At 42.3% G+C, this 26525-nt stretch overlaps 1 protein-coding gene across 1 annotated transcript; it reads right to left on the bottom strand.

Moving 5' to 3' along the window:
• Nucleotides 1-745: 745 nt before the first annotated feature.
• Nucleotides 746-24523, bottom strand: LOC131107312 (protein EFR3 homolog B). The gene is made up of 23 exons (XM_058057218.1): nucleotides 24042-24523; nucleotides 15598-15674; nucleotides 14975-15102; nucleotides 13532-13682; nucleotides 11122-11243; nucleotides 9287-9436; nucleotides 8378-8512; nucleotides 7815-7893; nucleotides 7200-7335; nucleotides 6962-7123; nucleotides 6105-6216; nucleotides 5955-6006; nucleotides 5641-5813; nucleotides 5474-5549; nucleotides 5228-5389; nucleotides 5022-5153; nucleotides 4884-4951; nucleotides 4687-4814; nucleotides 4526-4617; nucleotides 4354-4402; nucleotides 2513-2619; nucleotides 2374-2423; nucleotides 746-2282 (listed from the first exon to the last, which is right to left on the bottom strand). Exons 1-23 carry the CDS (start codon nucleotides 24124-24126, stop codon nucleotides 2177-2179), a joined length of 2532 nt encoding a protein of 843 aa, XP_057913201.1. The 5' UTR covers nucleotides 24127-24523; the 3' UTR covers nucleotides 746-2176.
• Between the last annotated feature and the right edge of the window lie 2002 nt (nucleotides 24524-26525).

Genomic DNA, 26525 nt, shown 5'->3' with positions numbered 1-26525 from the left:
AGATAGATAGATAGATAGATAGATAGATAGATAGATAGATAGATAGATAGATAGATAGATAGATAGATAGATAGATAGATAGATAGATAGATAGATAGATAGATAGATAGATAGAGAGAGAGAGATAGAGAGAGATAGATAGATAGATAGATAGATAGATAGAGAGAGAGAGAGAGAGAGAGAGAGAGAGAGACAGAGACAGAGAGAGACAGAGAGAGAGAGAGAGACAGAGAGAGAGAGAGAGACAGAGAGAGAGAGAGAGAGAGAGAGAGCACAAACCACAATCAATTATTCACACAGACTGAATCGCCATGGCATGGATGCTTTGTTTGGACATTCAACTACTTTGTGAGGTGCGCTACTTGGCCGTACTATTACTGAGACATATTTATGGCAAAAACTTAGGTTCCACTGTTTCTATTTGTAAAGACTTAAGAGGTAATATTTGGCAGTATTATAAGGCCGCTGATTTGACCGGCCAAGTGTTTAATAAAGACAAAGAAAAATGCACTTCTCATTTTTCCAACTTTCTATGAAGACTGATATCCCTTCCTGGTAAGCCTGGCTGACCCCAGTTTGTTCCGTGAACCTGCAGCATTTATTTCATGCTATTTTGTTTGTGTGTTTTTGCCATTTGCAGCATTATCCCATTGCATGTATTTTCTGGGTTCTTTTGGATCACTTCTGCGTTTGGATCTTGCTGTGCAGAGGTTGGACTGACAAAGAAGATGATGAGAAATTCGAAACTTAGGGGAGACTTTATTGTACAACAAGGTATAACATCACGATGCATGCAGTTAGGACACCGATAAGGCTTTTCTTTTCATCCAAATTCCAAAAAGCTGCCTTTGTCACTAGATCATCCAGTTTTGTTTTAAAGTGCAGGGTTCACAGAATGAGCATTTTTGACCTACGAGTAAAACCAGACAAAAAGTCAGATGGGATCACTGCCACTTATGATACGAGAAAAATCACATAGTTCAGCAGCTTATAGGCTTGTACTCCAATAATAAAAACAACCCCGATGACAAGAGTCATAAGACAGAAAGGTCATGACAACAAAGAGACAAACGCATGAAGGTTAAAACACAAGAAGATAAATACTTCAAGTCAAGGGGTTCATTCGTGCACAAATAAGCTACGGTAACATGTGACGACGTTGACAAAAGGACAACACTAGCGTGAAGTCAACACAGATTAAAAAAAGAAAATTACATGACAGTCATAGAGACAAACCATCTAGGGCACCAGAATGTGTTTTTCGTAACGCAATTCATTCACAGAAGCAGAGGATAATAAAACGTTGGAGCATCACAGCACCACAACAAAGAGCTTGTGGCTGGACTCTTGGAAACACACACACACACACACACAATTCAAACACATACATCAACTGCTCCCGACAGTTGTTGGCCAAGCAAGTGTTAATTTATTGCCGTTTTTTTTTTTACTTGTGTGAATGTGCGAGTGTGTTTTTGTACACACTCAAGATGGCTTATAGATGCTGAGCGAGACGAGTGCTCACTCGGGGGCGGGCACACTCAACTCTCAGGATGCTATGGCAACAACACAAATCAAAAGCAGGACTTGTCTCTAAAGTTGATTATTAATTAATGTGGATTTGAGATTTAATGAGGGCGGCCGTCTGGTCTTTCTGTAGTTGAATTCATTGCTGGTTATTCAATAGGGAAGAAATTGTATATCTTAAGAACTTTCCAGCGCATTATTGGCCATATATATATATCTGCACACACACCTCTTGACTGTACAAGAGCTTAAAGATTTGTATATACACATATATATCCTCTTTATATACACATTTATACAGGAGGGACAACATTATGGACATAAACACCATAGAACACCTACTGTTTAGTTTAGGGAGTTTTTATCGGACTAGTACAATAGTAATAATTGGGAGAGGAAAGCACTTTTGGCAAAAAAACAAAAAAAAGGCGTAACAAAAATCAGTGCAGACGGAAATAGATTGTCCGAGAAACATTCCTAATGAAGAGCTCATTCGCTTCAAGTGCAATCACACTCCCTGGTCAACAAAAATGTGGCTTGTTCTTAAGAGTTTTGGCTTACAGCAGCTGTTGTTGTTGCCCCTCCCCCAATTATCCCCAGTTGCGTTTTCCCTCCCCGAGGAGGATAAACAGTGCAGCAACCTTGCTGGCTAATACACACAAAGGTCGGGAAACTTCATCTCGTAGATGGGCACGGATCGAGTCTGGCTTTGGCCATAACCGGATGAAATGGTTCCAGATGGGCTGGGAGGGGGTCTGGAAGAGAGAGGATCGCGAGAGAGGGGCTCATGATTGTCAGCATCCTCTTAGATTTACTGAAGCAAACAATGCTGAAAGGGCAACTCACCTGATTGTAATCTCAAAGATCTGGTTCAGTTTGCTCTGCAGCAGCGTGGCCTAAACAGGAGAAGAACAATAAAACACAGCATAAGACAAAAAACCAAACCTGGGAAGATGTGCAGAGTAGAAAATGATCTTTGCTGTACCCGAGCCCCGCAGTGGGCAGCTATCTCCTCAAAGGGAGCTTTCTGGAACTTTTCCACCACTTGCCTCCTCCGCTCTCGCTCTTGCTCCTCCATGCCCACACTGTCCACTAGGGGGATCCAAGAACAAGATACCCTCAGAGAAGATGTGACTGTGTGTGTGTGTTCATTAGCAGGTGTCTCAGTTCATCATGAACATGAATATCATTTTTTATTTTTATCATGTCTGTGTCTCTGTCTCTAAATTTCAACCCTGTTTTTGGCTTTTTAAATAGTTATTAGAGCCCCATAGACATGAAATAACACCCCTATAACACCTTTTCGCTTCTGTTATCCATTGTGTACACCACAGTGGTATAAAAATGTACCACTTTTACAAGCACTGTGAGTAGAACTTTTTGCACTCTATCTTGTCAGATATGCTGTGGCTGCCTTCATGACTTCATTATGTTCATATAATGCAGGGGTGGGCAAACTATGGCCGGGGGCCACATCCGGCCTGCCAAGTGTTTGAATATGGCCCGTTCGTTCTTTCCAAAGTATTTTCATTTAATTTGATGTGGTCTGTTGTTTACAAAGTGCTCCTGAAAAACGGGACACAAGCACATAATAATATATATAAAATATAAATATATATTATTATTATTTATTAATTATTCATTAATAATAATGATAATTAATAACAATAAATTTAATTTATAACGCACTTTACATCAAATAAATTATCTCAAAGCGCACATATAGCAGATTGCATGACACTTTTACAGATATAATAATTCCAGGTGGACTGTTACGTGTAATAAAACATAAAACTATGTAAAAACAATGTAAAAACATAATCAATGTGGCCCGCGAGTCAAAAAGTTTGCAATACTACCGCCTCGTTACCAGAATAGTCCATAGTCTACTACAAAATCAGCGATAATTTATTAATTCAATTAAAAAAATATTTTGTTGGAGTTACAAATTTGGGGGAAAATAGCTGTGTTCTGCACACAAGAACACATTCCTTTGCACAGGAAAGTCATGTCCCAGGGGGACGTGTAATAAAATCAAGGTCTTATTTGGGCTACTTGTGAAATAGTTAACCCATAGGAGCCAGAGAAGACCATAAAGTTAAAATATTCGTTCTAAGACACCATTTGTGGAGTCCGGAAGCAAGGACAGAGGACCAGAACAGGATGCATTGCCAAGACAACTGGGGAGAAGGGAGATGAAAGGTATAGGAGACCTTCCTTCCTGCTCCAATGGAGCTACTAGGACTATAACTGTGAATGTAAACAAGAGAAGATAGACACTTCCAGAGGAACCCTAAGGAGATGGGATGTCTCCCTTTTCAGGACATGTCAATCATCACAGTGTAAAATAAATCTAAGACAGTGAATCTGAAATTGTGCTTTAGAGTCATTGCAAATTGCATCTTTACAATGTGAAGGTCACAACTTCCAGCCCCCGGCCATAATGAGCGAGAAAGCTTGTTGCTGTGTGGAGTACATCAGAAAAACGATACTGATAAGAACTGATATCTCATGTTCATGAGAATAATAATATCGGTCGACTGATTTTGCATAATAGAGGACTTTTAGAGAAATAATGTACTTTATTCCTCCCTGATACAAAGATGCAAAAAAAGTAATGCAAGACTGTAATGAAGAGCAGACATGTCTGTCATGATCGCAAAGCATTGAAAATGAACAGTACCCCCTTGCCAAATTCAGCACAACCCCTCTTTAGGGATGTGCTATTAAAATAGGATGCTTATACTAACGTGGACCACATTTAAATTATCCACATTTGGATATGTACCGCAAAAGCCCAAATGCAGAGTGGCAAGACGGACATACCAATGGCGTTTTTCAGCGTTTCGAAAGTGATCTCCTCAGCTGGAGTCCGCTGTGGAGTAGAAACAGATGCAGGATATGCAAGTAGGTGCAAAGTTATGATTGATGCTAATTATCCCCTTCCTGAGGGTTCTTTACTTGAGGGTAAAGTGTTGAAAGACAAGTTGGCTTTTACCTCCTCCTTCTCCGGACTGTTTCGGGACTCCACTTCAACCTGCAGTGAAATCGTTTCTCCAATGCTTTTTCTTTTGGACAGACGGTCCTCATCTGTAAAATGAGTTAGTCAAACATGTGGCTTGAGGGGTGGACGGGGCTCATTTAAAAACACTTCCTTACCAGTGTATTGCGGGACATAAGGGGTCGCCAGTCGATCTGTGTTGTAGCCGCTGCCCCCGAGGACTTCTGTGATCTTTGACTGGAGGAACAACAACTCACTATCTACTTTGTCAAGCGAGGTGGGTAGCCTGGAAAAAAAGAGGGATGGTTTAGAATGAAATGTAAAGTTGCTCATTAAGCATGTAGCTCATACATACCTGGGTATATCGATGAAGACATCCTCAGGCAACAGGTAAGGACTTTCCTTCTGTCTCACCTCGATTACCTGAAGAGAGGAATGTGTTCAACATAGGTGTTTGCAAATCATGCATCCCAAAAACGCGAAGAAGCCTAACCTCGTGTATGTGCTGGCAGAAGGCGGGGACAGTGGTAAGCTGGCAGATGAGGTTGAGGTAGGCAGCGGCGAGTGCGTGAACTGCACAACGGTTATAAATTGGAAGCGCCTCATCGGTGGACAGAGCCAGGTCCTACAACAAAAGAGGCTCCGGTAAGGATCCTTGAGGAACCTCACTCTGCCAGTAACATAAAAAAAAAAAACAACCTGTAGAGCCAGCGCCAGGCGAATGAGGTCTACAACCACTTCTTCATTGGCGAGCTCAACACTGAGAAGACCGAGCAAGGCAAAGAGGCTCTCGTAGTGCTGCCGGCCGCTGCTCTGCTCTTTGCAGCCCAGGTAGATATGTCTGTACAGCTGCTGGCCATGCTGAAGAAGAGAAGCAATCATTCAGAAACCGTTAAAAAGAGTAGCTCTCTTGTTTCCCCCCATACGTGAAGCCTGTAGCATTACCTTTTTCATAAACAGGTTGTCCTGTCTGGAACACTTATCAACTTTGAGTTTCAACACAGAGATGTCCGTAATAATGCTGCAAAAGCAAAGTGAAGTAAAATCTGCTAAGTTCAACAAACATCTAAAACTCTATGTCTGTAATGATCTGCTCAGCATAACATGCGCACCTAATGTTGGAGAATTTGGGCCTGTTGTCGTGCCTGTCAATGAGGCTAAGAAGTATCTGGAGCACCAGCAGTCGGACCTCTGGGTCCTCAGTTAGTGAGAAAGACAGCAGAGGCTCCAGGAAAGAACTGGGAAGAGCTGTGAGCATATTGGTGGTCTGGAAACCTGCAGTCACCTTTGTAAAAAATGAGAACAACGGGACAACACTGGGTTATGCTTTTGACTGTAGTGCTGTTTGTGTGATGCATCAGAGTCTATTTCTGCCCTGAGAAACATTTTTCCTACTATACTGACTTAAACAAAGCTGTAGACTTACCTGAACCAAGGACTTAAGCAACATAACCTGAATCATCCTGGTACCCTCAGGCCTGAACAAGAATGAAAATGAAAACATTGACCTCACCAAAACAAAGAATACATTGGCAACTCTATGTGTACTCAACTTATATGTATGAGAGTAGCCTACCCAGAGCCTGTAGAAGGTAGCAGCGGGTGAACACCTGGAACGGGGATCTTCCCCATAATGAAAAGCATGACCTCTGACCTCTGGTAGGTTGGTAAAGTGTTGGCAAATGAACCTGAAAGAAGGAAACATCAGTGGAGAAAAATGGGAATGTTGAGAAAAAGGAAACTTCAATGCATGGTCCATTGAAATACACGGAACGTGGACTGCTCATAGTCCCTGAGAAACTTCAAGTGGTGCGTGTTACATTCTTATTCAAGCAAAAATAAAAGCCAGGCTATTATTATTACTATTATTATTATTCATCTGTGCCAAAGTGAAGAAGTAAACGGTCTGTTGCACAGCATCTACACCGCAGGAGTGTTTATAATAAATAATTGAAATGCTAATGTCATTTGGCAATAAGATTAATACACTGATGAATGGTAAACTATCCCTTTGGAGTATTTGGACAGTTACTTGCTCCACATGTTACTTATCAGCAATCAGTCTTATCTTTTTATATTTTTTTATGCAATCAATCAGTTTATCTTACTCATCAGGAAAGTTTTCTCTCGCTGACAAAATTGTGAATATGTTCCAAATGAAACAGTGACATGTTTTGCAATAGATTGCACTGCACGCCACATTTCCATCAGTCTACCCCAGGGCAGCTAAGGCTACAGATGTAGAATACCACCACCGATGCGTGACTGTGGGGTGAATGAATAATGGGTTCAGTGTGAAGTGCTTTGTTTACCTTGAAACAAGCAATATAAAACTAATAAATTAAAACGGTATTGTTATCAGAATCGTCTGTATATAACCCCGGTCCAACTATATACATGTCAGTGAGAACATAAAACACATCACACACTCACCAATGGTTCTGATGACAGCCTCTTGTAGCTGCCTCTCCTCGTGAGCTTTAATAATCTTGGTGCCAATGTTGGTGCTGCCGTCATAGGAGCCGGTAAACTCGTAGTCCACGCTCAGACGGAGCTGTCTCAGGAGAGTGTTGAACACCTCCAGCACGGTGGGGCCTGCGAGAGGCACACATAGCTTGTCAATAAAGTCCAGATGCAAGTTGCTGATGTTGAGAGATGCTCTGCACCTCACCTACGGAGCCGCTGGCTGCGATGGCGGCCGCCTCCAGCAAAACTTCAACTATTCCGGCTCGAATGGTGGCTGAATTCTTGCTGTTGGCATCCAGATGACCAAGAAGTTGTTGGATGACCAAGTGAGAGTGCTGCGACTGACAAGGACAAATATACCGTTTAAAGAGTAGGGCTGTTTTTAAATTAGATTAATCACAGTTTTGTAATTAATTCATCTTTTGCAACTGTGTGTCAATTTATTTCAGTAGGATAGAAGTATATATATTTGTGTATATTAACGGAGCCAAATGAATGACAATTTGGAATCACGATACCACACGTCTTAACAGTAGCAGAACATGTGAATCCCTGAATCCTACACTACAGAAATTCACTTAACGCAGTTGGGTCTGGAACCAATTCATCGCAATAAATGAGTGCTTACTCTAATCACTGTTTTTGACAGTCCTATTAAACAGACGCCTGACTCATTAAGCTCTGCTTCTTCCTACTCCTTTTCGGATGAATTGTTAGCATGTGATGTTCCTCTATGTAACTTTGTTAAACATGTCGGAAACAAACAAAACCATTACCATTAGCATAGAAAAGGCTGGAAGTCATTGAGGATGTGACTTACCTGAATGGAGTACATGATGATTTTAAAGCACCGCACAGCGAAGGTCTTTCCCTGCCAGAGAGAATGATTGTCCAAGTGCCTACAGGGACACAGAAGATGTGGAAAGGCAGAGGAGAATTTAGTAATTAAGTTAGTTAAATATAAACACAATTATTCAACACATCTTTGCAAGAAATCCATCAAGCAATGAAGTGGCAGAAAGAGCTAATCATCACTAAATAGCCGTTTCATAGAACCCATCAAACACATTCAAGGTCATTTCTACTGTGCAGTTGGCAGGAGCGGAGCTGTTATATGCAGGGGAGGCAGGGACACGGCGTGATACATGACTTGAGTGATGAGCAGCGGACAAAAACGAGGACAGTGATGGATGGAAAATAGCTGCTCATGAGGAAGATGAAGCCAACGGATATGGGATAATGGAATGGAAATATACAGTATAATGGCACTGCAAGTGTAACTAGAGCTGGCGTAGTTTGAGATCCAACAGAGAAGACGAGATCGATACTGTAAATGAAAATGTTTGTCATGGTGGAGTGGAGGGGGGGTGGGGGATGTCTTACATGAGCACAGGGGTGACAGCATTCTTAATGTTTCCATAGGCGGCTCGTCCCAGCAGCTCCCTGAAGCAGCGCTCGGTCAGCTCCACTGGGCTTTCTTTCTCCTTGGCCGACGCCTGCAGCGGAGAAGGGGAGCGACTGGGATAGGAAGGAAAAGTACAGAGGAGACGAGGGTAGGAAGGAGTGAATAAAGGAGATAAAATTAGCATGTGTCTCCAATCAGTTTGATTTAAAATACACATTCTCTTGTGGCTCTATTTGTCACAGCACACCATTCCGCTAAATGAGCAAAAATATTATCACTCTTGACCTGAATAATTATACAACCAAATTGTCTTAACGTCTGAAGAACACATTCAGTGCTTCCGTATGGCAATTAATGCTGAAGAGGTGCCATCTGTGAGCCCAATTAGACTCTGCAATGACTTTTATGGCTTGTTTATGTGTTGCAGTGGCTACTGCCAGTGTCAGGAGACATAGCAGGAGCATAGCAGGAGCCGACCTCATGCGGAGAAGGAAGTACATGTCTGCTTCTGCATCGTTTTCACCTCTCCGTTTCTGCTTCTAATCTTATAGTCCTTTTTGCTCCACTAACCTTCAGTTGTCGACATTGACGTCAAAGTTTATGGAATATTGCCAGGACGCTGAAGCGATGCTCTCTCCTTCACAGGGATGCTCTGTTAGCTTTTATTGCACTATTTCTGTTTGCCCAGTGATGCTGAGCGACATGTGTGATGGTGGCTAATCCTGCTGGGGAAAATACTGCCCTAATAAAAATTAAACTACATGAGCAGTCGACAACACGACAACTGTGGATTGTGCGAGTGCAGCTGAGGGGCGGAAATCTAGGCCATGCTGTGTTAATTAAGTGTGGAAGTCACTTGTATTTAACTCATCCAAAGCACAGCTCACCTCTCTGTGCGCTCTCCACTCTGCAGGTTAAACAGAAGAGACGGGACAATCTTGTCCATGTGCTGAGGGTCCCAGATGTTGGCTTGAAGCTCGTCATTCACAGTCTTCCTCACCACGCCCTGGAGACCCTTGATGCCTGCCATGCGGATCCTGGAAGACGCAGACAGCAAACATTATGAGACGTGTGGAGGAGACTATTATTAGGAATTCACATTTCCTGCTCTGTTATCTTTATCTTCAGACTGTTTTACTTGATCTATTTTCAGTAATTTGACACAATTCAGATTCATTTTGGGGACTAAAAAAAGGTAAAAAGTATATTGTCAAAGTTGAAAATGTGACTTTTAGTCTCCTCAAAATAACAAAACACACAAAAATAATGATAAATGAATGTTGGGGAAGCAGCATTGCTTATTTTAAATTTTTTAGAGCATAAAAAACAAGAGAACACCCCATTGTCACCCTCACACATATATTACCCAATATCGGAGAAATAAGAGAAAAGAGGCTGCACGGCAGAGGAGTGGTTAGCGCGCAGGCCACACAGCTAGGAGATCCAAGTTCGATCTCACCCTCTGTGTGGAGTTTGCATGTTCTCCTCATGCATGCGTGGGTTTTCTACGGGTACTCCTACGGGTTTCCTCCCATATTCCAAAAACATGCTAGGTTAATTGGCGACTCCAAAGTGTCCATAGGTATGTGATAGATATGTGAGTGTGAATGGTTGTTTGTCTATATGTGCCCTGTGATTGGCTGGCCACCAGTCCAGGGTGTACCCTGCCTCTCACCCACAGACAGCTGGGATAGGCTCCAGCACCCCAGCAACCCTCGTGAGGATAAGCGGTAGAAAATTAATGAACAAATGAATACGAGAAAAGACTCACACGTTACCATTGAGATACTGTAAACAATACTGTACTGTGAACAGTAGCCACACGTGTAACTCTAAGCGCTGCACCGCCGCAAACCCTCCCCCAGACTAAACAGACGCAGACGAAACGCTCTGCACTCAGGAGCCACGCAGCTGGAAGAAATGAATCCTCGGCTCACGCTGTACAACGCAGGGAAATAAACACAACGAGTATCGAGGACACAAAAACAGCACAGTCAGAGAAGCGGTAAGTCAATCATTTCTTGTGTCCAACTAAGTAGGTTATTCATTAAAATTCAAATAAAATTTCAACTTTGAGTGTGTTTAACCAAGACACAAATGTGAGGAAATGTTAATGCCTGCTGGCAGCACTCATGCAGCCCTGTACTATGACACTCCAGGCGAGACACACTTTTCTTTGTACTCCTCATCTGGTTGCTGCCACACACACTTGACACTATCTTGAATATGTAAGTTCATCTTGGTCTCGTCAGACCACAGGACATGGTTTCAGTTATCCATGTCTTTGGTCTGGTTATCTTCAGCAAACTGTTTGCAGGTTTTCTTGTGCATCATCTTGCTGCTAGAGTGACAGTCATGCAGTATGGTGCGAGCATTGACAGACCCCAACTCCACCCCTTCGACCTTGACAGCAATGCTGGCAGCACTCATACATCTGTTTTACTAACACAACCTCTGGATATGATGCTGACCATATGCACTTAACGACTTTGGTCGACCTTGGCCTGTTCTGAGTGGAACCTGTCCTGTTAAAGCGCTGTCTGGTCTTGGCCACCGTGCTGCATCTAAGTTTCGAGCCGAGAACATCTTTATAGCATATTTTCCACATCACCAAGAGAGTTCTTTGCCATGAGGTGCCATGTCAAACTTCTTGGTGATAACACCAAGTTTAACTTGTTTAGCTTTATTTTTTTTTTTTACATTTGAAGGTTTCTGGACTCACTTGGTGCGTATATCAGGGTCTTCGTATCCGGAGTGGCACATCTCACTGAAGCGTGACACAAAGAAGTCATAACTGCGGTGGTAGGAGGGCGTGTCCTCCTCTATGTTGGCAAACTTAACAAACTAGAAGGATTGGAGAAAGAAAAACATATGTTAATTTTTCATTTAAAGTCAGCCTTGAGTTGTAATGTACAGCTCCAAATCTGATTTTATTTTGTGTGATTAAACCCAGTTAAAACCAGTCTCTAATCCCCATGGTGAACGTCAGATGCATTAATGTCAAAAGTGAGTGCCATAACATCTAATTACAAGTGAAAAGCAGTAAGCAAAGCGGGGTGAAAGGGTTGGGCCTCCAACTGAGCCACAAAAAGACCTTATTAAAACATCCTGACATTTAGCTTCACATCCCTCTCCAACTGTTAAAGCGGATGGTAATTACATTACATATGGGTGACATTACCCAATCAGAAACACCCACAGCTATTTTCCCGAATATAAAATATGCTTGCAGTGGTTTTGGAATTAAATTAAGCGTCCTTGAAAGAACTACATAAAGTGAGGCCAGGACTGTTGCTGGGAATTTACTCTGTGCTACATTACTGACGGCATTATTGTATCAGCTGACTGAAAACTGGAAGGAGATTATAGCATTAGTATGGTGTATATGTACTGTATTTATTGCATCCCAATCTACACCAATCCTTGCCTTAAGCCTCTCTGGCCATGGAAGTAAGAATAAAGTGCACAGAAACACAAACTGGTGTGGTCATGTGTTAAGGAGCAGGAGTGGAGTATCTGGTTTTAGGTCGGGCGATACAGAGTGTGATAAAAACAGGCATAAGCCCCGTAGTGATAAACTGTCTAATCCGCTCCTTTCACCTCTCTGTGCAGGTCTGCTTCAGATGTGCCAGTAAAATAAAACAACCTTGAGACCAATATACTGCAGTTGCTTGAAATATGGCAAAATTACTAAAATAACTGTGTGATGCACAGCCTTGCCCCGAATAGAGAATCACGAGGGTGTGCAAAGACAGAGACTGATGGTGGGAAGATTAGAAGCGAGATGATGGCGTGTCTTGTCAATCTGGGTAGATGCCCGCACGGCTTTGCCAACGTGGTCCGCAGCTAACCTCATTTCCTTTTTTGTGTCCTCTGCTGACCCTGCCGGCCGCGCCGATAGCTGCTTCTGTCGACCAGCTCCAATCTCCTCATAATGGCCTCTCATTTTAGAAGAGCATTTCATTCTGCTAAATCTACTGAAATGACTGATGGCTGATGCAGCAGTTTAGGCTTCCATACACGCCCTCTGTCGCTGACTGATGTACCTCTAATTCAGTCCAAAACAAAATCATGGGAATAATACTGGAAAGTATTTGTATTTGGGCAACTCTGCTTTTCCTATCTCGCGTGTCAAACCTGGACCACAATTCATGGAACAGACAACTGGCAACACAAGCATAATTTAAGAAGGCAATGAAAAAATGGCTGCTAAACAGTCAAAACTGCAATCCTAATTCAGAGTGTATTTATTGGTGTAGCACCACATAAAGTAATGCAATAAAGTCTCACCTCACGGATGTAATAATGCCACATTTTGTAATAATTGCTGTATATTGGGATAAAATTCTTGAACATGTAATAATGCCCCATTTTGTAATAATTTTTTGGGAAGAAAATAACAGCGAAATGTAACAGGGCAATGTCTGTGTAGCGATTGCATATTCTCTCCATGGGTGAGTGGGTTTTCTCCGGGTGCTCCGGTTTCCTCCCACATTCCAAAAACATGCATGTTAGGTTAAATGATGACTCCAAATTGTCCATAGGTATGAATGTGAGTGTGAATGGTCGTTTGTCTATATGTGCCCTGTGATTGGCTGGCGACCAGTCCAGGGTGTACCCCGCCTCTCGCCCAAAGTCAGCATACTTCGTCCCAACAATCGTTTGTCAGAGTTAATAGAAACAAAACAGTGCGCGCTCACACACGGTGTCTTTCGCTACTGTTAGGCCTTCCCACCTTGATACCCCATTTATTTTATTTATTGTTTTATTTTATGGAATTATTATGCTATATATAATTAATACATTGATGAAAAAAATATCTCAAATTAATGTCGACAGTGATATTGTTCATCTGAAATAATGTGTAGGACAATTATCATTTTGTTATCATGACAGGCCAATATGCATTTTTACTTTGTGACTTCACACAGTATCAGATTGGCTAAGAAATCAGTGGTATCGCATCACTAACGTCTAGGTGGCTGATTGTAGTACATGCATATGATCAACATTAGTATATTATATAACACATCAAGTATTTGTATTTTCATTATAACATTTAATTAAAAAAAACAACATGCAACATCATAAATCTAAAGACAGTGCTAAAATATTTAGCTAAAACTACTCACAGAGTTGGTTCCCAAGATCTGTAGACTGGGTTTATCGGACTCAAGCAGCTTACGGACCATCTTGAGGAAGCTCTCCACAAATAAGTTGATGCTCTGGCAGTGGCAGGCCATCAGAAGCTGGTCCAGGGCTTCCATGGCTATGCATACGTAACTAAAGAGTAGACACGGTTAACACCACAGGTACCACATTTCCTAAAATAATGGTCAGGGAGATGTATTTACTCAGCTGCAACGCAGACGGTGTTGAAATGTTTTGCAGCACACAGCAGCAGTTTCTCTTTGAAATGTAAGCTTTACAGGCGCCATGTATACCAAGATTGTGTGTGTTGTGGAAAAGACGTCTAATGTGACACAAGCTGGTGTCATTCATTCATTCATTCATTTTCTACCACTTATCCTTACGAGGGTCGGGGTTGCTGGAGCCTATCCCAGCTGTCTCCGGGCGAGAGGTAGAGTACACCCTGGACTGGTCGCCAGCCAATCACAGGGCACATATAGACAAACAACCAATTTGGAGTCACCAATTAACCTACCACCAATTACCCGGAGAAAACCCACGCATGCACGGGGAGAACATGCAAACTCCACACAGAGATGGCCGAGGGTGGAATTGAACTCAGGTCTCCTGGCTGTGTGGCCTGCGCGCTAACCACTCCTTCGCCATGCAAGGTGTCAGTCATAATACCTCTTATTTCCAACAACCTAGTACTAACCCGTGTAAGCCTGTCATGACAACAAATTTAAACAATATTATGGTCCACATTATTTTGTACACTGTATCAAAAGCGGGCTGCACGGACGCTGAGTGGTTAGCACGCAGGCCTCACAGCTAAGAGACCCAAGTTCAATTCCACCATCAGCCATCTCTGTGTGGAGTTCTCCCCATGCATGCGTGGGTTTTCTCCAGCTTCCTCCCACATTCCAAAAACATGCTAGGTTAATTGGCGACTCCAAATTGTCCATAGGTATGAATGTGAGTGTGAATGGTTGTTTGTCTATATGTGCCCTGTGATTGGCTGGCGACCAGTTTAGGTTGTACCCCGCCTCTCGCCCGAGGACAGCTGGGATAGGCTCCAGCACCCCCGCGACCTCGTGAGGATAAGTGGTAGAAAATGAATGAATGTATCAAAAGCAATAAAGCGTTCGCTGTCTTGTTACGCCTCATGATGCTCACATGTGTACACTTGCTACCGCCAACAAACACGCATTTACATGTCAATTAAACGAGGCCGGCAAAATTGAGTTGTTTTAAATTTACCTAAAAACAGTACATTTGAGGAGTGATTGATGTTTGTTCGAGCCACAATTTAAGTAGATATTTTGTAAGGATAATAAATTCAGTTACAACCTTTAAAAAGGGAAGACTGAATGCTTGCAGCATTTGACGGGGCAGAATTGTGGCAGCTTTCATGGGGACCTGCAAACTGACTTTGCTATGCTCACCCGTATCTGTGGCGGGCCACATCTCTTGACAGCCTTTCAGACAGGTACGCTCCGATACGGTCCAGCTTCTCTGGCGCCGACAGGGCGTAAAATGTCAGCTTCTCCATGTTGGCCTTCACCAGTCCATCCTTGGGGAGTAATGGAAAGAAAGAAAACATTGATGAAGGTACTTGTTCACATTCTTCATCTGAAGTAACGGGGAGTTGAATTCCAATGAAAAACAACCCTTGACGTTAATTCTAAATAAATGTTTTGGTAGGACTTTCTTATTGTTCTCAACCGATAAGAATCCAGTTACTTCCAATTCCTTTGAGAGCCAAGCTGTTGTTTCACAGTCTTGGACGTAGATCTGACATATAAAGTAGGTTAATGCAGAATTCAGAGAGAAACCGATGAAAGGTTTCCACCTGCAACAAATCAATCTCTTCAGAAGTAATTGGTCTCTGATTTGTGTTGGAATTAAGGATGACGTCTGTGGTTTTCCCAATAGCGAATGCAGACAAGCATGACTTACAGAGGTGGTAAGATAGACAGAATACATATGCAAAATTATACAGTGCATACATCAACATAATGCTAAAATAGAAATGGACGTCTGTGTGTTTGCTGTTTCAGCTGCTCACCTCTGGGTCTTCGGGGAAGATGTTGTCCACCAGTCTCTTGTAGCGAGGCCTGAGAGCCCCGCAACAACCACAAACCCCTAAGAGGATACAGGACGAACAGGAAGGAAAAACAAACATGGAGACATGACGTGAATGTAAAAGGCAGCAACTGGCAATGGCTTCACATTAATGATACATTTCATCTCCTATACTTGGTGGTTTCTCCATTTTTTCTCAATTTTTTTTTACTCAAATGTTCTCTTTTTAAAAGGGAACCTACTATGCATTTTCCATTTTTCTGACCAATAAATGTAGTTAGAAATAGTGGTGGGAAAAACTGTTCATTTTAGTGAACCGGATCATTCCGGTTCATTCAGTAAAAAGATCCGTTCATTTCAGTCAATTGGTCATTGGTCTCCCCCTTGTGCATAGACCCGGTCAGCTGTGTCGAGTCAGTCTGTTCACTCATGTTCACGTTTGTTCCGACTCAACAGTGCAACAACACGTGATGACGTGTTGCAACTGAAAGGACTGAACGGGTATTTTAGGGGCGGTGAGACCTCGCTCATTCCGTTCACAAAAAAGAAGTAGTTCTTTTCACCCGTTCGTTCATGACCAAAACACTACTAGTGAGAAATGTTATATTCTCATGTTAAAAGATGCCAAAGATTCAGATAATGGGGTTTGCTCATTTGGAAGTCTGGTTTCAGAGAGTTTTTTGTAACACCGCCTCCCTGTGACATCACAGTGAGACAGACTTCCTTATATGGGCGTACCGGGGTACAAGCTGTTGACTGTACAGGCTGAGTGTAACCAATCATAGCGGAGTGCCTGGAGGCGGGCCGTGGGTGGAATAAATTAAAAACAGACCGATTTGGAAATCCAAGGAAATACAGCTGGATTAGGTGCAGATTCTGGAAGATCTAGAAAGCTTTCTGCGTGTAGCTGCTCTTGGAGTCCACAACTCAATACAAAGGGAAAATGGGCATTGTAGGCCCCCTTTAAAACCATAAATCAATACAACAACCCCACCACAGGCAAACATATGTAAGCAATAGTGGTTTAAAAGAACAGATTGAACAAAAAAATATTTAGATTCTTTACAGTTACAAATTCAATTACATAAACATGTTTGTAAATTTGTGTTAAAAAATAACTGGCCGTCTCATTTACGCGTACATGTTCATGTCCATAGCAGTCTCAGGGAAGCAACCAACAATGTGGAGTGTTTCATTCAATGATAGCCAACGTTAGTACCAAGTTAGTAGCTAAGACAAACTGCAACTAAAACTGAACCTGACATAATTTCCTGTTTACATGTCCGAAAGACATTTATTGAAATATACACAAGCATTAGTCTTATTTATGCCTTAAATTTGTTTATTTTCTCTGATTTTATCTACTATATTGGATAATATGAGTGTAAATGTTACTATAGGGGTGTTATTTCTTGTCTATAGGTCTCTAATAAAAGGCAGAATCTGATTTAGAAAGTCATATACAGGTCTTCTCTTCTTTAACTATGAAAATACTTAATATTGAATCTTACGTTGTGGAAATTCACTTATCGCAGTGATAAATGAGGGATTACTGTAATGCTATTCATACACTCCAATGTCGGCGCCCTCTCGGCAGCTAGTGGAACCGGTTCCATATAGACCCTTTAGATGTCAGAATGTGTCAACCATCACTGAGAAGAATAACATGCAAACTCGTGAGCTGCCAAGTTGTTACATTGCAGGCAAAGACCAGAGCGAGTGTAGCAATGAGCAAAGATGCCAATTGTTTAGCATGTGTGTCTGGCTTGGAAAGAGCCGTCATTGTATCGTAGCAAATGAAGCAAAACACTCAGCAGCAAAGCCTCTGGTTGCCAGATGTTGCATTTTTAACCAGCGATGTCCAGAGCTGTATTGCTCAATATTAGATTAAAAACAGGAAGTTACAGAAGACACTAAAGGTCTTTATGCATCATCTTCTGTCTCCCAGGGCTGTTGTACATTAAAGGCTCTTATTGTCTGACACAAAAGCCAGGCAGAGTGAAATTGAGGTAGACATGATATGGAAGGAATGTGGTCACAAGATAATACAGTAGAGCCCTAATCATGCTGAGGCACATGTAAGCTCTCTCTCTGTCTCCTTTTCTATGGTGTAATGAAGACCGGCTTGACAAGAACAAACAGTGCACTATTTGTTTAGCAAATTTGCGAGTCACTGATAGCTGGATTTTGGTTAGAGGAGGTAATTCAGCAGTAATGGACTCACGATGATGTCTCTGGACAAGTTACAGCAAATCATCTAACTGATAATGAAGCACTGTTTGAGAATTGCTGTTCTACTGGCTTCTTGATAAACAAGTTTGGTTGATTCAAAAGATGAAGAATGGAAGGGTCATTGAAAGGCCAATGGCCAAAAGTTGAACGCATAACAATGTGCAAAGAAATTGCTTTTCTTCCATCTTCATTCTTTCCCTTCCCTTGTATTTTTCCTGAAAAAGAATGCTTCATCAGTCACGCTTTGCAGTCGCTGTTAAACAAATGAAGCACCGATTCAAACAGGACACAGAGAACGCATTAAACAGATTACCCATAGCCCAACTGCCAGCTTGCGGCCCTCAAGAGTGAGTCAGCCGGTCAAAACAATCAATAGCTGTTCCCTTTAGGCATGGACCAATTCAGTCATCATTAGATGTATTAAAAGGGAAAAAACAGCACTGACTAATGTTGCTGGTCAGTTAACAGTAGGGGATACACAAGACCAGATCAAATTTGAAGAAACTTTTTTTTTTTAATTAACCAAGTTACAAATCAATGCAGGTGCATTTCAAAATCTTTATTGTCCCACAAATTGACGCTAAACAATATTACTGTCTAAACCACTCATAATATACAAAAAATAATGAAATATTTCTTTTACCCCGGTTCACACTGGATCCGTCACGGCTCAGCTGCAGCTACCGCAAACAATTCCATAAGATTGAAATGCCTGTTGTAGGCTAACACCAGCTCCGGCTGCGTCGGCCGTACGGCAAAAGGGAAAGAATCCGTTGAGGTCAATTTCATTCATTTATTCATTCATTTTCATTTTCTCACGAGGGTCGCGGGGGTGCTGGAGCCTATCCCAGCTGTCTTTGGGCGAGAGGCGGGGTACACCCTGGACTGGTGGCCAGCCAATCACGGGGCACATATAGACAAACAACCATTCACACTCACATTCATACCTATGGAGAATTTTGGAGTCGTCAATTAACCTAGCATGTTTTTGGAATGTGGGAGGAAACCAGAGTACCCGGAAAAAACCCACGCATGCACAGGGAGAACATGCAAACTCCACACAGAGATGGCCGAGGGTGGAATTGAACCCTGGTCTCCTAGCTGTGAGGTCTGCGCACTAACCACTCGCCCGCCATGCCGCCCTGAGGTCAATTTAATAATAATAAACATACACATTGTATCAAGTCAAAAAAAGGCTAGTATTGTTTACAAGAACTTCCTGTGTACAAGGTTGGTTATCGTGATGTCCTCGCGATAACCACAGTTTCCTCAGCCAGAACGGACGCTCGCCGCAGTGCCTATGTCATCTTTTAGGAATTGTGTATTTGCTCACATGCTATTTGTACGGTATGTAAAACATACATTTCTTTTCAGCGATGTATTCAACTACACTCTCCATGAACACACACCATGTTCGTCTAGGTAATGAAACAATCGTGCAGATGAAAGAGACGGGAAGTGAGCACTGTGTAGCCAATTAAAATGACTGAGACAACAGAGACAGATCCCGTTTGTGTTTTCTCATGGCTAAGCTTGTTTCATTATCAGCGGTGCATGGCTAAAGCTATCCTGCAGTCCCCCTACTGAATCACTCAGCACCACAGCGCACCGCCTGCTGGTGTAAACATGTCATTACGCTATCAAAACCGGCAAAATTATTCAGTTCATTTTAATTTGTGATTAATTAATAACCAGTGATGCACTTCTTTTTACACTTTAAACTGATACGACTCTCCACCGTCACTTTACACAGCTCTGCTCTACGTTTCTCCAACCCTTCCTGAGTGCTACACACCCGCCAACCCCTACTGTGCTGGCCTGGGGCCTGCGTATAGGAGTCAATGATGAATTAATAAAAATCATGCAGGTCCCCAGCGAAGAGAGAAAAGGAGCTAGAGGACAAAGAGGCTGAGACACAGAAAGGGGCAGAAAATAAAAAGGATGGAGTGAGTGTGTGTTGGGGGAGGAGGTGGATTGTGACGCACTGAATGAATCACACTATAAAGCTTCTTATTGCACCTTCTCTGTCCAGCATAAATCTGCCGGCCCCAGACTGTGAACAATGATGAAAACGGATTTTCTCAGGGAACATTTTTCGAGGCCCCACATAAGGAAGCTCGAAATGCAAAATCATGAAACACAACACTGCGGTCGTAGAGCAGAGCATATGCACTATAGATCAACCGAGGCAATGAGGATACCCAAAAATCTATTTTTTAGTATTCATTCCCCTTGAACTTTTCCACATTTTGTCACATTATGACCACAAACATAAATCTATTTTATTAATACCACCGTAAAGTGGTAGTAGATGATCAATCATTTTCACTTTTTTTTTTTTTTTACAAATAACAGAGTGCAAAAGTATTCAGCCAACCTCGAGTGGAATGGCGAGTGGAGACTGATACATATCCAGTGGAAATATTCCCCCACCTGACCCTCCTGTGCCACCACGGGCCTCCTGGTTGCATCTTTGGTCAGTACTCATTAAGTTTTGATTGACTGCCTTGTCTTAACAGGGTTTATGGTTCGACTTCCTTTTCTGGATGATGGCTTGCGCTCCGTGAGATGTTCAAAGCTTGGTAAATCCTTGAAATCCTTGGTAAAAGCTTGAAACGCCTTCAATTTTATCCCTGAACTGTATGGTGTGTTTGTTGGACTTCACGATGCTACCTCAGGGGTTGTCAGAGAACACCTGTATTTATACTGAATCACATTACACACGGGTTATTTAATCATTAGGTCAACATTCAATCATTCGGCAATCATCAGGCAACTTCGGAAGTCTGTTTGCAGTTAAAGAGTAAAGTGGGTCAATTTTTTTGAAGGGCACGTTTTTCAGTTTTTAATTTATAAACAAAAGCTGTTTTCCTTACACTTCACAATTGTGAGCCGCTACGTCTGGGTTTATCACATAAAATCCCAATAAAATATATTTATGTTAGTGGTCATAATGTGACAAAATGTGGACGAGCTCAAAGGGTATGGATACTATTTCAGTCGCTGCATAGGAGAAGTTACGCAACATACATCCATTTTCCATATGTATCTGTAGTTATGAACTTGAAAACTATAAAATATTGACAGCGTAAACAGGAAGGGGTTCTGAAGACATCCCCAAATGCATATGGTATGTATATACACTTGTTAAGTTCTGGGTTTTCTCAAGTGTGGAACTAGCAAGGAATGCGATGCTAAGTGGGTGGATAAGTGAGCATTTTAATGACAGCGATGGAAAAACACGCATAACAGGGGGTCTCACGACATCCGCCCACCCTCCGAGACACACATTCAGAGGTGTACGAGGCACACTGAAGCCTACACGACGCTATGGAGGAATGATATAAGCAGAAAGAAAAGAGGTTCCGACCTATGTGACACCTCTGACATGTTTTCCTGATTGGAAAGAGAGCTGCACGCCCATGCAGGATGCACAGCAAGGAACCAGCCAATCACAAGGCTATTTATATCTCCCTAATAATGGGCTGGTACATTAACAGATTACACTCTCCATTTCCCCAAGGATGTTAAGATTAACATTGCCCCATTAGGGTGAGAGAGAGAGAGAGAGAGGATGGGAAAAATATTGTAAAGTGAGAAAAAAAATAGGGCAAAAATGTTCACGACGATTCGGATTCAGCATTTGGATTCCATTTCTTAATGATTCATGATTCAAAATTTTGGATGAAATGTTTGAACTTTAATACGACATCCATCCATTTTCTATACCGCTCATGCTCACTCGGGTCGCAGGTATACTGGAGCCTATCCCAGCTGTCTTTGGGCGAGGGGCAGAGTACACCCTGGACTGGTCGCGAGCCAATCACAGGGCACATATAGACAAACAACCATTCACACTCACATTCATACCTATGGACAATTTGTAGTCGCCAATTAACCTAACATGCATGTTTTGGGGGATGTTGGAGGAAACCCACATGGAGAATCAAACCCAGGCAATTTCTGACTTTCGAGGTATATTTGTGGTGAAACTCCAAATTGTCTGACTTTAGAGGTTCCACTGTATGCATGTGCATCATCTTCGAGCACAGTGTTTGTATACCTCACACATACAGTATGCATATACACTAATGAGAATGTAGCTGACAACAACATGCTGAGTTTGCATGCATGTGTGCAAAAACACATAACAATTTACGTGCTGGTTCCAAAGCCGTTTGTCCTGCAGGCCAACAAGAAAGCTACTTAAAATGTGTCACATGGCTAAATGAAAGGACACAGCTGAATGTTTGCAATGTTGATTCAAGGTAGAGTTAGGGTAAAAAAAAAAAAAAAAAAGATTTAACCGCCATTGTTTCTTTGTTCGTTTGAATGCCATGTCTGTACATAACAAGCTGGCACAGGAAGGCTTGTGGGAAGAGATTGAAAGGGGAGATGAGCATTGTGGAGAGGATGATGATGATGATGATGATATCGGGAAGTGGAGAGCCAAGCTAAACCGGCGTCCAGGATGAAATGAAACTTCCTGTCTGTGTCCACATGATACATAACTCCCATTTGCTGATCCATTGAGAGCATATTTTAAATCTACTGCCACACTGCAGTGGCGTCCTCGTTTTAAACGTTCGAGGGACGGATTTTAATCCGGAGTGGGTGGCAAAGAACATGGTTGGCGCAATGCCATCAACACACACACACACACACACATGCACCAATCCCATTGACACAAGGCCAATCTGACACATGAATCACAATCAATCCGGCGATGAAACTAGCGCACAGCCACACTGTAAATCTAAACATTTGCTCACGATGTGACAATATTTGTAGCACTGCATCAAACTTTGAAAGAAGGTTTGTGATGTCAATGTTGTGACAGTCTTAGACACAGTTAAAGGCACATTGGAATAAGATTGATATGCTAGAGCGTACATGCTATTGACAGTTGGTGTCGGGGGGGAAAACCACATGAGATCACACAGCAAATGAACCATGATTACAAAAGATAAACATCTTCAAAAGTGGTGTCTTCTTCAAAGCTAATCATTTAATGGTCCTCAGAAGGGGGAACAATGGTCCCATGACGTGACACTCATGAAATGTGTTTGCAGAATGCAGACGAACTGGCTGCATGCCGATCGCTTTCAATGAGCACACATGCTCACACCGGCAACAACAACAACACACAAGGACGACAATTGTTAGTCTCCTTACCGTACATGGAACGTGACGCTGGAGCCGCACACTACAGATGCTTCCTTCGAGCAGGTTCAGTCACTCATACACTGCTTTAGTGCCAAGAGCACTAAAAATGCACACACACACTGAGGGATTAATGCCTGCACGTGTGCTTGGAGCTAAAAGGCGTATGAATGCACACGGTGATTGGTGCAGAGGCTGCAACGATGCAATGAAATACACATACACACTTTCCCCCCCTGTTGTGCGCACACACACAGGCACTTGCGCGCAAAAGGGGGCTGAGAGGCAACGTCACAGAGAAGCGTGCCAGGATGACCTTGGATTCTCCCATTTGTCTTCTGGTGCAGATTTAACATGAAACAACATTCAATGCGCAACCTCACACACACACACGCCATTAATTTATCTGACTTGCAGAAACACACGGCCGTAGATATGATAGAGGGGAGTTAAATTGGGACAGGGAGCGACAGAAGACCTCCCACCCACGCAGTCTCCTTCTCTCCACCCCCCCCTCCCCCCTGCGAGCATCGCTCCTTCCATCCCCTCTGTCGTCCATCTCTCCCATGCTTTCTACTTTACTTGCACTTCTTCCCGAGTGTCCTACATGTTTGTCATTTTTCTCCTGTGCTTTATTTGAAATGCTAATAAACTGCAAACGCTGCAATTACAAACCATGATCACCAGCAAGAATCCTTGTGCACAATTCCACATTTCATTACCATTGTGTCAAGAGGTGCAGCTGCAGAAAGTAGGAGGCAAATGCATTTGATAATATTGAACAATATTTACTTTAAATATTTTGGCATATATGATACAAAACAGTGCCTGTCATCGTTAAGGTAATTACAGCCACCAATTAGTTATTTTATTCCTATGAAAAATGATTATTTGAGTCTGGTGAAAATAAGTAAGTGCCACACTTACTTTGGTCTTGTTGTTGTTGCACACTCTACTGACTCAATGATATAAGACACTAATGCAGATACATACAAACTGCTTCATAACAAAAGAGCCACTGTTGTTACTTACCCTTGCCAACACGATGATCCAGAAGAGTGCCACAATCTAGTGCCAGCCTCGGTGAGGCCGGGACGTCGGACACAGGCATGTGCATGTTAGCCAAACAAATGAACACACCAAAATGTACCAAACGTGCACTACACTATGCCTTATCCGTAAGAATACAAAAAGAATGAAATATCCACAGATCTACAAATACAATCCAACCAGGTCAACTAGGAAGAAAAGCTGGTTTTCTATAGATGCCTGCGCCAAAGACAACCTTAAGACTCCCCGTCTTAAAGCACATAAGTCATTAATATTCTAGCATAGGCATATCCATCGTATTAATCGGAGAGATTAGCGATTAGTCCAATGGCTTTGTGCTCTGTGTGCATCTCTCATTGACAAACATCCCTCTGACACAATGGGCCTCCCTATCCAACCCAAGTCTCACTCTCTGGACCAGACAAAAGAGGGTACACAAACCCACAAACAAGTGAAACCATGGCAGCAGCCATTAAGTTAGTGGGTTTGGTATTCAAACAACGTGGCCATGAGGAGGTCTCAATCCAGGCAAAGTGTCAAATGTATTATTTCTATCTAAGAGGATTTACCCCTGCAAATATAAACAGGTAAAACTTTTCTAGGTAACAAGTGTCTTCTAGAAATAAATATTGTTAAATAATTTGATTATTGTTATGGGCAGCGATGGAGAGCTGGTGTTGTGGTTTGGTTTGACATTTCTCACCTGTCATGTTGGATGTTTGCCACTAGGTGGCGGAAATCTTCCGGTGTCGCGGAGGTGGTAAGGGGAGTGACACTCGGCCGCCTGACTGAGGCGTCACCTGGGCTTCTTCAATCAGGAAAACCGCAGGATTTCCTTTGGCCTGTGGATGTTAGCAAGACAAAATTAGCCAACGTTTTTCCTCACGCGACAACATAATGCACGTGTTGCAGTGTTGTCTAATGGGGGCACTTTAAGACCTTAACTCCATTTTAAGGCATGCGGGTAGGAATTACGAATGAAGACCGGTGTCGGTTAACATTAATTTTGCTAACATACATGCTTAGCCATAAGTTGACATTTTACAGCTGACTCTTAATTTACTTTTCTCTAATTTGGGAACTGTTAACTATCTTGCTTTGGTTTGTCTGCCAACACCCGATCGTGTTATGAAATATTATTCACATGATAAACTGGCATGAACATCTGTAACTAACCGAGCTAACGTTAGCTACTACTCATCTGAACTATCACGACGAGTAGAAACAGTTACCCCTTACCATAAAATGAACAGCATTAGAAGTCTTGACATATATTCCACACGTTAGTCGTTAAATTTGCCAGGATAAAATATACATGGGATATGCATACAACTGCAACTGCTACCAGCCGCGTTACTAAACATATGAGTCAACCCACGTCTTGACAGAACATGCTGTGAACACATGCACATCACATACAGGGAACGATATTATTTATATAAAATATTTAGTTTTTTGTGTATAAAGCTCAATAATTGATGTATTAATTGGTAAGACAATTAAGCAGTGCTATACAGCCTAATATTTTTTTTATATTGCAATGACCACAGTGAGAGTGCCGTCTTTTTTCTACCACTTGGTGGCAGCAGTGAGTCAGGAAGCGATCGCTCGATTTTTTTTCTTTCCTTACGGTGGCCGACAGGGGCAAACGCCAAGCACAAATCATTAAAAAAATACACACACATATTTGTACTCACTGGATTGGTAGGGCACATATCGACAAACAACCCTCCACACTCATATTCACATGTATGATTTTTACATGCTAACGCCACACACAGATGACACACGCTAGTGGTGCCTTTTCTATTCTATATTTTTCAACTATTCTTCTGACACAAGGTAGCAAAGTGCTCAGCAGGAAAGGACAAGCTCAGCATTCTCAAAGGCAAAAGTGTCAGCCTGTTTTACTTGAGCGCCAATGACCATCAGCTCATTAGTGCCCAGCCAAAGTACTTTGCCTTAATGCTAATTAGCTTGGAGGGGCTTGGCAAGTTCACAGGCACTCGATCTCTTTTCACAATAACTTCCCATTCAGTGCGGACTCTTTCACTCTCATGTCTAACGATGGCACTAAAACTTCATTTACTCTGAACTGACATTGCCTCGCACCAATTTATTTATCCTGACTCGTTAGCGACTGTATGTTCCTTGATGTAACTTACATGGTAAGGCCTACCATACCATACATGCTTGCCAGTTGTCATGTTAATGAGACTGCAGCTATAAGTGAGCTAATTGCCTTAGACCCTGGGGGAATCTATTATTAGATGTACACATAGGAGCCAGTGGTCTGAGCTAGTGTACACACTCACGTTGGGACAGACTGGAACTCATTTGATCAGTCTAAGGGGCTTTGTGTGTTGCCAGGCTGCAATTAGCAAAGAAAGTCTCAAAACTGTAACCAGCTTACAGCCGTGGAGATCATGTTGATGCTTTCTGCCCAGCGAGAAGACATCATCGTCA

The sequence above is a fragment of the Doryrhamphus excisus genome, chromosome 19, assembly GCF_030265055.1.
Source record: "Doryrhamphus excisus isolate RoL2022-K1 chromosome 19, RoL_Dexc_1.0, whole genome shotgun sequence".
Taxonomy (NCBI): Eukaryota; Metazoa; Chordata; class Actinopteri; order Syngnathiformes; family Syngnathidae; genus Doryrhamphus; species Doryrhamphus excisus.
The sequence above is the reverse complement of the archived record's forward strand: the minus strand, read 5'-3'. Positions and strand labels throughout refer to the sequence as shown.